The 12088-nt window shown below is 49.3% G+C and overlaps 1 protein-coding gene across 1 annotated transcript in view; it reads right to left on the reverse strand.

Moving 5' to 3' along the window:
- LOC144830693 (thiol S-methyltransferase TMT1A-like) overlaps positions 1-6444 on the reverse strand; it is a 70766-nt gene extending 64322 nt beyond the window's left edge. Inside the window, exon 1 of the mRNA XM_078688931.1 lies at positions 5813-6444. Coding sequence (XP_078545057.1) covers positions 5813-6310 — 498 coding nt within the window. The 5' untranslated portion in view covers positions 6311-6444. The remainder of the gene's footprint in view (positions 1-5812) is intronic.
- Between the last annotated feature and the right edge of the window lie 5644 nt (positions 6445-12088).

Here is a 12088-nt window from a genome sequence, read left to right on the forward strand (position 1 = left end):
GTTACGATAAGGCTAAAAAACATTGTTGGATGCATTTGATTTTAGCTCACCAAGCTAATACTTACAAAAAAGCGTATTATTCATCACATAGGCTAAACCTATTGTTTGTTAATTTAGTCGTTGGGAGAGTATGTGATTTGCCCAGAATCACAGGATGTTGAACTGACGCTGGGACTGGAACCTGGTTTCCCACTTGCTATGTCAGTAGGTTTGTCTGTGACACCACCTCCTCTCTGGTTTAATAGAAGCTTAATAAAGGTTGCCTCAGAGCGAGGCCTATGCAAATACACATCAGGAAGCCAGGAAGGATTATCTTACTTCACCCCCTCCCCAGCCCTCCATGATCTCAGGGCGATGGCCTTGCAGGGGAGGGGGTCAAGAAAAGCACAGAGCTGCTGCTGCTCCAGTGGGGGCTGAGATGTGAATGACCCATGGCCAGAAAATCCTGGGAAGGGGCGCCAAAAATGATTGTCGCTCTGGGCACTACCAGCGCTAAAGCCGGCCCTGGTTACTACCCTTGCCATGCCACTGAGTCAGTACTACCCCTTCTCCAAGCTAGCTGTCAGTAAATACCAACTTCTGAACACTACACCTTACAAAGCAAGCACTTACGTAGCTCCCCAAATATAAGGTCATTTGGAAAAGGTATTTTGACCACCCGCCAAATGGAGAGGACTTAACGACATTTCAAAAACGCATGTCACAGGGCTGCGACAATTCGACTGTAGAGGAGAGGACAAAGAGAAAGTGTCATGGAGGACATAGGAGTGGCAGTAAATATAGACAAACTAGGGCAAGGGTGCATGGAGATTCAGGGACAGGCGTACAGAGGAGGAAAATGGGTGCGCCAAGGAGTTAGTGAAAAGAAACTTTTGTAGAACAAAGGGAAGCAATTATGGTAGCGCCCAAACTGAGGGTTAGAGGGTTAAAGATTCGGAGGGAAGCAGAGGCATTGGGGGGAGGGGAGATGGACAGGGACTTCATCATTCCCCTACCTTTGATTTGAAAGAAAACAAAATGTTTAGGTCTCGCCTGCCAATGTGCGAGAGATATAGAGGGGCACCGGAAAATCCTACCAAGGGGGCTTTGGAATGCGGATTATAGCCAGTGCATGTGCGACGGGCGCGTGCTCGCCATTTGCTCCCCCGCCCCCCCATCAGACTTGAAAGGAACACACTCGCACACCACCATTTGTCTGAGCCTCGGCATCAGACTTCAAAGGCTGCCACTCTCCAGCCCACCCCCCCGCCACTGCAATGCCGAGAGCTTGTTTTTTTTTATTATTTGATTTCACAGCCACTGCTTGTTATTAGTACATGCCTTTGAGTAACTTTTTGTGGCATTCACTTTTTAGCCTGCAGGGCTTTGTTTACGTGTGTGGCTTTTGAAATGTTTGTAACGCTTTGTCTTTCTTCCGTTTTAGCAACAGCACTCATTTTTTAAATGCGTCTATGGTACAATTCTAACTAGTATTTATTTTATACCTACGCTTAAACAGCATCATAATACCCCGTAACTATATCAATTTTAAACTTCATGCAAACACTATAACTGTTAAATCAGGAGAAAACATACAAACAGCACATTTGTTTTATTTTATTAGTAGCTCCTTCAGCCTCTTTCTTCCCCGTCCCACGTCTGCCCCATTCCCCGTATCTCTTCTCTCGACTCTTTCTTCCGGATTCTCCTCCCTTCCTGAGTATCCTCTGCCTGCATTCCACAGTCTCTCACTAACCGTTTGCTTTCAAGCTCTCAATTACCCTTCCCTCCTATCGCAGTCTGCCCTTTTCCATAGGTCTTTCTTCTCTGTGTGTCGGCTCTGCCTCCTCTGTTTCACTGTCAGTCTTTCTTTTGCGACCTTCTCTCTCTCCCTCTTTCCTTTCAGTCTACACACTATTTACTTCACCCTCGTTTCTCTTTCGCTGTGTGCCTCTCTTGTCTCTCTCCCTTCCTATCTTTCCTATTACTCTGCCTTGAACCTCGCTCCATCCTGTCTCACTTCCTCTGCCTCTTTCTAATGTCACTCTCCGTTTCACCCCCTTCGAATTCTGGAGTTTTGCGCTCCTTTCTCCAAGTCGCCTCCCTGTAACCTCTATTTAATTTTTTAATTTTTTCTTTCTCTCTGTTTCACCTCTCTTGGTCTCATATTTATTTTACTCTTTCAGTTCCGGCCCACTTACGACTGACCCTTTAACATCCCCGCCTCACACTACTGCATGCCTCACACTACTGCACGCCTCACACTGCTGCACGCCGCACACTGCTGCATGCTGCACACTGCTGCACGCTACACACTGCGGCACGCCACACACTACTGCACGCCACACACTGCTGCACGCCTCACTCTACTGCACGCCTCACACTGCTGCACGCCTCACACGCCTCACGCTGCACACTGATGCATTACTCACACTGCTGAATGCTGCACACTGCCGCACGCCGCACACTGCTGCACGCCTCACATTGCTGCACATTGCTGCATTACTCACACTGCTGCACGCCTCACACTGCTGCATGCCTCACACTGCTGCACGCCACACTGCTGCACGCTACACTGCTGCACGCCACACTGCTGTACGCCTCACACTGCTGCCCGCTATTTATTTTACTCTTTCTGTTCCAGCCCACTTACGACTGACTCTTTAACATCCCCGCCTCACACTACAGCACGCCTCACACTGCTGCACGCCTCACACTGCTGCATGCTGCATGCTGCACACTGCTGTATGCTGCACACTGCTGCACGCCTCACACTGCTGCACGCCTCACACTGCACACTGATGCATTACTCACACTGCTGCATGCTGCACACTACCACACGCCGCACACTGCTGCACGCCTCACATTGCTGCACACTGCTGCATTACTCACACTGCTGCATTACTCACACTGCTGCACGCCTCACACTGCTGCACGCCTCACACTGCTGCACGCCTCACACTGCTGCACATCTCACACTGCTGCACGCTGCTGCATGCTGCACACTCCTGCATTACTCACACTGCTGCATGCTGCACACTGCCGCACACCTCACATTGCTGCACGCCTCACACTGCTGCACGCCTCACATTGCTGCACGCCTCACACTGCTGCACACCTCACACTGCTGCACGCTGCTGCATTACTCACACTGCTGCACGCCACACACTGCTGCACGCCACACACTGCTGCACGCAACACACTGCTGCACGCCTCACACTACTGCACGCCTCACAACACCACCACATCACTCAGGGACACCACCATATCACTCTAGGACACCACCACATCACTTTAAGACACCACCACATCACTCAGGGACACCACCACATCACTCAGGGACACCATCAAATCACTCAGGGACACCACCAAATCACTCAGGGACACCACCACATCACTCAGGGGCACCACCACATCACTCAGCGGCACCACCACATCACTCAGGGGCACCACTCAGGGGCACCACCACATCACTCAGGGGCACCACCACATCACTCAGGGACACCACCACATCACTAAGGAACACCACCACATCACTCAGGGACACCACCACATCACTCAGGGACACCACCACATCACTCGGGGACACCACCACATCACTCGGGGACGCCACCACATCACTCAGGGACACCACCACATCACTCAGGGACACCACCACATCACTCAGGGAGACCACCACATCACTCAGGGACACCACCACATCACTTTAAGACACCACCACATCACTCAGGGACACCACCACATCACTCACTGCTGCACGCCTCACACTACTGCACGCCTCACAACACCACCACATCACTCAGGGACACCACCATATCACTCTAGGACACCACCACATCACTTTAAGACACCACCACATCACTCAGGGACACCACCACATCACTCAGGGACACCATCAAATCACTCAGGGACACCACCAAATCACTCAGGGACACCACCACATCACTCAGGGGCACCACCACATCACTCAGCGGCACCACCACATCACTCAGGGGCACCACTCAGGGGCACCACCACATCACTCAGGGACACCACCACATCACTCGGGGACACCACCACATCACTCGGGGACGCCACCACATCACTCAGGGACACCACCACATCACTCAGGGACACCACCACATCACTCAGGGAGACCACCACATCACTCAGGGGCACCACTAATGGCACCAACACATCACTCAGGGACACCACCACATCACTCGGGGACACCACCACATCACTCGGGGACACCACCACGTCACTCGGGGACACCACCACATCACTCGGGGACACCACAACATCACTCAGGGGCACCACCACGTCACTCAGGGGCACCACTCAGTGGCACCACCACATCACTCAGAGACACCACCACATAATTCAGGAACACCACCACATCTCTCGGGGACACCACCACATCACTCGGGGACACCACCACATCACTCTGGAACACCACCACATCACTCTGGGACACCACCACATCACTCTGGGATACCGCCACATCACTCTAATACACCACCACATCACTCAGCCCAACCACATCATCACTCAGCACCACAACAGCACTGTCCTTGTTTGCTACCAACAGACATTGCCATAGCCAATAGGACTCGCATTAGGAAAGTGTAAGCTATTGGCTTTGTGAATAACAATGCTATTAATGTATATATTTTCAAAGCCAACACATATTAAAAAAAATTGTCATTTACAATACCAATAGCTCACACTTTCCTAATGCGAGACCTATTGCATTGCAAATGCTTGTTTTTTTCCAATCTCACAATTCCAGAGGTCATTTTGTGGCGTAATCTGAATTGTGCAAACATGCGCGCTGAGTAAATATTGTAACAAGAAACCAACTCATGAGCATTTAATATTTGCTCGTATATGAAGCCAACGAAGTGTATATCTTAATAAAGGGAGAGGGTGTGTGAGTGTATGTGTGTGTGTGTGTGTGTATATATATATATATATATATACATATATATATATATGTATATAAATATATATATATGTATATAAATATATATATATTTTGTTCTTTTTAGGAAGTCAGTGCCCAAACCACTTTTATGATGCCAGTAATACACAATGTTTCTCTCTCTATTTATATAAATAATGTATATATATTGAGAGAGATATTGTGTATTTCTAGCATCATAAAAGTATGTTTTGCATTGACTTACTAAAATGTGGAGAAGGGTACAGTCAAGTACACAAAAACGTAAGTTTACACTGATACAATTTACACAAGTCGAGTTGTGCACGTGAAGTGCAGTGTTTTCAAAAGTGTACTTTGCGACATTCCCAACAGAAAGATAAAGATCTGCTTCACATAGCTGCCTGCTGCCTACAAGGCCTGGATCTCTTCTCGCCTCCTACGTGCATTATTTTTATGATTTTTCTGTGATTCCAAGTTGTCCATAAGTACTGTAAAGCATACACTGCATAGCAGGTGTAATATGGAAGGGTTTAGGAAAGGGGTACGAGGTCAAAAAATGGAATTCCTATAAACGAATCTTCGCTTGGGTAAGTAGCGCCATAGGCTGGCAGATAAAGTCCCTGTACATTTTAACCTTTATGAATGTGCAATCCTACAAGTTTAGAAAGTGCACACGTTCTATTGGCTAAAATATGTAGTTCGTGAACAAGTAATAATCTCAGCTTTGACATGATTCATGTGAAGTGTGGGTCAGGAAACCAGTGCCATGTGTCCAATATATAGGTCGTTGCTAATGCTTTGCCGAGTTTTCCCTTGTAATTTGCGCTTCGAAATAGTGACTCAGAGAAACTGAAAGTCAGCTGCCATATTAAACTTGTACATCTCAAAATAGCCCGCCAGAATACTCACCGGTCTGAGGACTCGCACCACCTCCTTGAGGACCCCCTCCACGTCCCGCACCGAGCACAGCACCAGCGTGCAGACCACAGCGTCCGCGGAGCCACTGGCCACCGCCGACATGTCTTCCCCGGACGCCACGAGGAAGCGCGTGAACCGGACGTGCTCATTTTCTGCAACGCTCTTGCCCAGGAAGCGCTCAAAGTCTGGGTTCGGATCCGTGCACGTGACTCGGCATCCTGGCGGGAAAAACTGGAAATTTGTCCCCGTTCCGCTTCCGACCTCCAAAATGTTGAGCTCCCCCCGGGGGCCGGCGAAGTCTAGCATGTTGCTGAAAAGCGTCTTCTTGAATGAATGCATCTTCCGGTTGTAGACGTGGCTAAATGTGGCCAACAGGTACGGAAACATCTTATTGGCTAGTGGCTGCCATACTCCTAAGAGAGCCAGGAGGTGCACTGGCAGGGTCAGCAGCATGACGCCCCCCTGGAGGGTGGCTATGAGAAGGCCCATGTTCGGAGCCGAGGGCGCCTCTGAGGTCTGCACTCTCGAGCTGACGTCTGTCTGAGCGGCGCTGGGCGCGTGGCACTGGCGCGTGACCGGCGCGCCCGTTTACGACCAGCTCGCACCCAATGCCGCCGCCGGGATCACGAATGCACTGTAGATTTTATCTGTACGGTTTGAATGTTTCCTTCCCCAAGGTTACTTCCTGTGTGGGGTGAAAAAAACATCATTCGCTGGTATGAAAATTGAGAGAAGCGATCTTCAACCAGAGTACAGTCAATTGCTCCCTCCCTCTTGTTCTGGTGACAGTGTCAAACAAAGAGGGCAGAATGAGTCAGCAATATCGTCATCGTATATAATGACAATGATAGGAAGTCAGTGACGTAACGGAATCCGAGGGGGGGTGGGGGCGCCTGCAAAGAGCGCAGAGCCCCCCCCCCCCCCCCACCGCGCTCCGGATCCAGTAAGGGTTTTCAGCCGCCACCCGCGCACAGCGCGTGAGGGGGGGCCCTGGAGACCCCCCTTCCCACCCCGCGCAGGCTGCCGGGGCTGTTGTTACACCAGTATCAAGGATGGAACGCATCAGTGGCTCTCTCAACCAACCGCTGGTCTTAGCTACCCCGTACGAATAATAGGCTAAGTTCACCTCCCAGCATTCAATGCGCTGAATTTATTAAGTTGTCCTAATATAGACAGTCGCGGTTTTCAGAAGACTGCCCCAGTGTCTGGACACTTTTCTTAATTTTTGGCTAAATGTCCCGGGTTTTGGGACAAAGGTCAGGTCATTCTGTAAAGCAGATTTGAAAGCTCCATTTACTGAAGAGTGACAGTAATGTATCTGTTTTTGCCAGGCAGCACAGGAACAGCTGCAGCCAAGCAGAGGGGAGGTAGTGCGGGTAAGAGGGCAGGGGAAGTACAGGGTGGAGGAGGGTCTCTCTCTCTCTCTCTCTCTCTCTCTCTCTCTCTCTCTCTCTCTCTCCTAGTGTGCGTGCCTTTTCCTTTTGGAGCAGGGGTTGTGTGTATATATAGATATAGATAGATAGATAGATAGTTATACAAATACACAGAAACGTTTATTCTATATACTCTATATATATATATATATATATATATATATATATATATATATATATATATATATATTTATATATATATATATATTCACATGCACACACACAATCACCCATATACATTTACAAGCCTATTGGGTGTGTGTGTGTGGATTTAGCTGTGCACATATTTACACGGCTGTGCAAAAAAAACAACGAGACAGGTCAGATATAACCAGGAAGATTAAAGGCTTTAGTCCAACTTTTATGTGTGACCTGTCCCGGTTTTTGCTTCTCAAAACCTGGTCTCCCTATCCTAATACCAACTACTGCCTTGTTCAAACGGCCTTTCCTTCTTCCAAGACTCATGAACTGAGAAGCAATTTGATTATTACACTTGCAAATCTCTTACCTGCAGGTTGTTTCTTGTGCACTTTAGCCTCTTTAATGAGTCTTGTGAGACATGTTCCTGTCTCTTCACCCACAGGAAAAGCCCTTGTGACCCGGTTATTTACTGGCAATCTGCCTCCAGGTCTTCCTTGTGACAGTCCTTACAACATGCGTGCATTCCTAGTCTCACAGATATTGTATACCTAGCCCAACCTACAAATTACTACCAATATGGTGCCTGTAAAAAACTGGGTTACTGTTTGAGGGGAATGAAATCCTACTCAAGCAGCAACCACCAACCTTGTCAGAGTGAAGTCATAAGTGAGCCCCAAATTAACCTGTGTTCTGGTACAGAGAAAGCAGGCTTAATTTAGAGGCAGTGTGTAAAGTATTATGAAGGGGAGTATTTATGAAGCACTTCAAACAGTATTAAGTGAAAACACAACAATAAAAGAATCTTATACCAAATTAGAAAAATAGAACAAGTTCTAATAAATAAAACAAGACCAAAATTACAAAAATCCAATCAGTAGAACTGGAGCTGTGCAGTGTTAAAGATTTCAGTGAATATAGTGCCAAATAGCTCAAAGGGCCAACTGTGGTTATCTGGATGTGCAAGACTGGGACAAAGTCAGAAGGTCACGCAGAATGTGATGGAGTGCGGGCTGACTACAGCAACTCAGTTAGGTCCACTGAACAAGAGTAACTTATATCCTGGTTGCTTAGCATTGCAAGGTCTCACATCGAGGATGTGCCTCACAGCCGAGGCGATGAGAGGTCCAGGTCAGAGATGGGTTATGCAGCATTGGTTCAGAGTAGCTGCGATACGAGGTCCTGCGCTGCCAAGGATGCATTGCACACTGACTGGCTCTGAAGAAGCTGCAGGGCTTGCTAAGCAAAGTCCTGCGTCATTGTTAAGGATGCAATTGACAAGAGGTTTGCAGTGCAAGGGCCTGCGTCGGGGATAGTTTGCGCAGCAATGATTTTGATGAGACCTGAGCTGCGAGAGTGATGCAGAGTCCTTGCGCTGAGTAAATCCTCGCAGCAGAGGCAATGGGTCATTACTGCTCAGGGTTACGTCGCTCAGCAGAGGAGATGTGTCAGTTCTGCTGGATCCACAGATGGACTGGCAGAGCCCCTTTAGGCCCACTTCCAAGGGTCCTAGTGTCCAGAACTAGGGTGGCATCACTTAGTAGGGTAGGACTCAGTTGCAGAGTCCAGGTGCTGGTTATAAGAGACTAGCCATTGAAAGTCACTCTGTTGTTCATTATCCTAGTTACAGGTCCAGTCCTTTTCACCCAGGTAAGAGGGCAGCAGGTCAGCACAACAGGCACCAGTCCTTCAAGGAAGCAGTCCAGCAGAGTGGCAGTCCTTTCAGCAGCACAGCAGTCCTTCCTGGCAGAGTCTTCCACAGGTCGAGAAGTGTACTGAAGAGTTAGTGTCTGAGGCCCAATTTTGGTACCTTCTTTGAAGTGAGAGAAACATCTAGAGGATTTCCTTTGAAGGGCTCTAGCTTCCTACCTACCATTTCCTGGGTATGCAATCCTTTGTGTGAATGCAAAAACAACAGTTGATGGGCAGAATGCAGAACAATGACATACATTCACCCCAGTACAGAGATCTGGGCCTAAATCCATCGTTTTTTTGCTCACCATGCCATTCCAGTTTGAACCCAGCCATATGCAAATCAGTCTTGACCCTGTGCCCCATGGGAACAGTCCAGCCCGAACTGCCGAGCCAGGTCCTCCCTGGACTGGAAACAAGCATCCAAGGACCGGTTTCGGGCTTTCAGCCCTCATCAGCCTGGATAGCTTGATTCCAGAGGCATGGAGAGCATGGGACTCACGTCTGAGCATACCCGTCCCACTCGGGGTGACAAATGCAAAAACAACAGTTGATGGACAGAATGCAGAACAATGTCATACATTCACCCCAGTACAGAGATCTGGGCCTAAATCCATCGTTTTTTTGCTCACCATGCCATTCCAGTTTGAACCCAGCCATATGCAAATCAGTCTTGACTGGAATCAAGCATCCAAGGACCGGTTTCAGGTTTTCAGCCCTCATCAGCCTGGATAGCTTGATTCCAGTGGCATGGAGAGCACGGGACTCACGTGGTGACAAATGCAAAAACAGCAGTTGATGGACAGAATGCAGAACTATGTCATACATTCACCCCAGTACAGAGATCTGGGCCTAAATCCATCGTTTTTTTGCTCACCATGCCATTCCAGTTTGAACCCAGCCATATGCAAATCAGTCTTGACCCTGTGCCCATGGGAAAAGACCAGCCCGACCTGCCAAGCCAGGTCCTCCCTGGACTTGAAACAAGCATCCAAGGACCGGTTTCGGGCTTTCAGCCCTCATCAGCCTGGATAGCTTGATTCCAGTGGCATGAAGAGCACGGGACTCACGTCTGAGCATACCCGTCCCACTCGGGGTGACAAATGCAAGAATGCAGAACAATGTCATACATTCACCCCAGTACAGAGATCTGGGCCTAAATCCATTGTTTTTTTGCTCACCATGCCATTCCAGTTTGAACCCAGCCATATGCAAATCAGTCTTGACCCTGTGCCCCATGAGAACAGTCCAGCCCGAACTGCCAAGCCAGGTCCTCCCTGGACTGGAAACAAGCATCCAAGGACCGGTTTCGGGCTTTCAGCCCTCATCAGCCTGGATAGCTTGATTCCAGTGGCATGGAGAGCACGGGACTCACGTCTGAGCATACCCGTCCCACTCAGGGTGACAAATGCAAAAACAACAGTTGATGGACAGAATGCAGAACAATGTCATACATTCACCCGAGTACAGAGATCTAGGCCTAAATCCATAGTTTTTTTGCTCACCATGCCTTTCCAGTTTGAACCCAGCCATATGGTGACGCTAGTATAGACCGTCGGGTGAATTGGACCCTTACCTGCTGCCCGGAACAGATCGGCCTGATTGCCCCGCCGGACCCGCTCCTTTATGTTGGTGCTCCTGCTTGCTCCCCGCCGCCGCACTTTTCTATCTGTGGTGCGGCCGCCGAAAGGGGGAGAGCTCTCTGGCCCTGGTGGACTACAACCCCCAATAGACTTTGCGGCCGGAAGCCGCAGACCGGAAAAACGCGCCAGGAGGCGCACAAGTAGCTGCGTCACTCCCGGCGGAGTGTGACGCTTGTATAGATCCTCGGGTGAATTGGACCCTTACCTGCTGCCCGGAACAGATCGGCCTGATTGCCCCCCCGGACCCGCTCCTTTGTGTTGGTGCTCCTGCTCGCCCCCCGCCGCCGCACTTTTCCATCTGTGGTGCGGCTGCCGAGTGGGGGAGAGTTCTCTGGCCCCGGTGGACTACAACCCCCAATAGACCTTGCGGCCAGAAGCCGCAGACCGGAAAAACGCGCCAGGAGGCGCACAAGTAGCCGCGTCACTCCCGGCGGAGTGTGTCGCTTGTATAGACCCTCGGGTGAATTGGACCCTTACCTGCTGCCCGGAACAGAATGGCCTGATTGCCCCGCCGGACCCGCTCCTTTGTGTTGATTCTCCTGCTCGCCCCCCGCCGCCGCACTTTTCCATCTGTGGTGCAGCCGCCGAGTGGGGGAGAGCTCTCTTGCCCCGGTGGACCACAACCCCTAATAGACCTTGCGGCTGGAAGCCGCAGACCGGAAAAACGCGCCAGGAGGCGGACAAGTAGCCGCGTCGCGGGAAGCGCCCGGGCTAAGCCCGGGCAAAGGGCGGGCCCTCTGTGGCCGTCAGAGGCCAGAGGAGGCCGGGTTGGGCCATTCCATTAACATCCACGCCCCGGGAAACTAGTTTTTCATTTTCATTGTCCTGAAGATGGTCTCAACAACTCAACAATAGAGACCGAAACGTCGACATACGCTTTTTCTACTGGATTAGTAAATCAATTGTAAATAGGTAGAATAGTGTCTAGAATTGTTATATAGAAGTTCTCTTTGATTGATATATATGAAATGTACTTCATATAACAGTGCTATCTATTTTGTACCCTTTATCTTGTGAAATATTAAATACAAACATTTTCATATACACCTGTTCTTAGCTCTCATTCTCATTAAGATCACCTTTGGTGGCTTATGTATATTGACCAAATACTTGCTGTTGCAGTTTTTTGCACTATCAGCACCAAGTTGCTTAGGCCGCTAATTGATGTTTGAAACTTTGTTTAAAATCTAACAGCAGTAAAATCCCTTGAAGGTATTTTCACCCAACCGTACATATTGCCCAAACCCTCAAGGGTATATTGGGTTGCTCACTTTCTGGAATACGTAAAAGCGTTTTTCATCAATCTGGGCATCCCGAGCTACTTTTCTGACCCTATTACGATCTCTAAAATTCCAAAAAAA

The sequence above is a fragment of the Lissotriton helveticus genome, chromosome 1_1 (assembly GCF_964261635.1).
Source record: "Lissotriton helveticus chromosome 1_1, aLisHel1.1, whole genome shotgun sequence".
Taxonomy (NCBI): domain Eukaryota; kingdom Metazoa; phylum Chordata; class Amphibia; order Caudata; family Salamandridae; genus Lissotriton; species Lissotriton helveticus.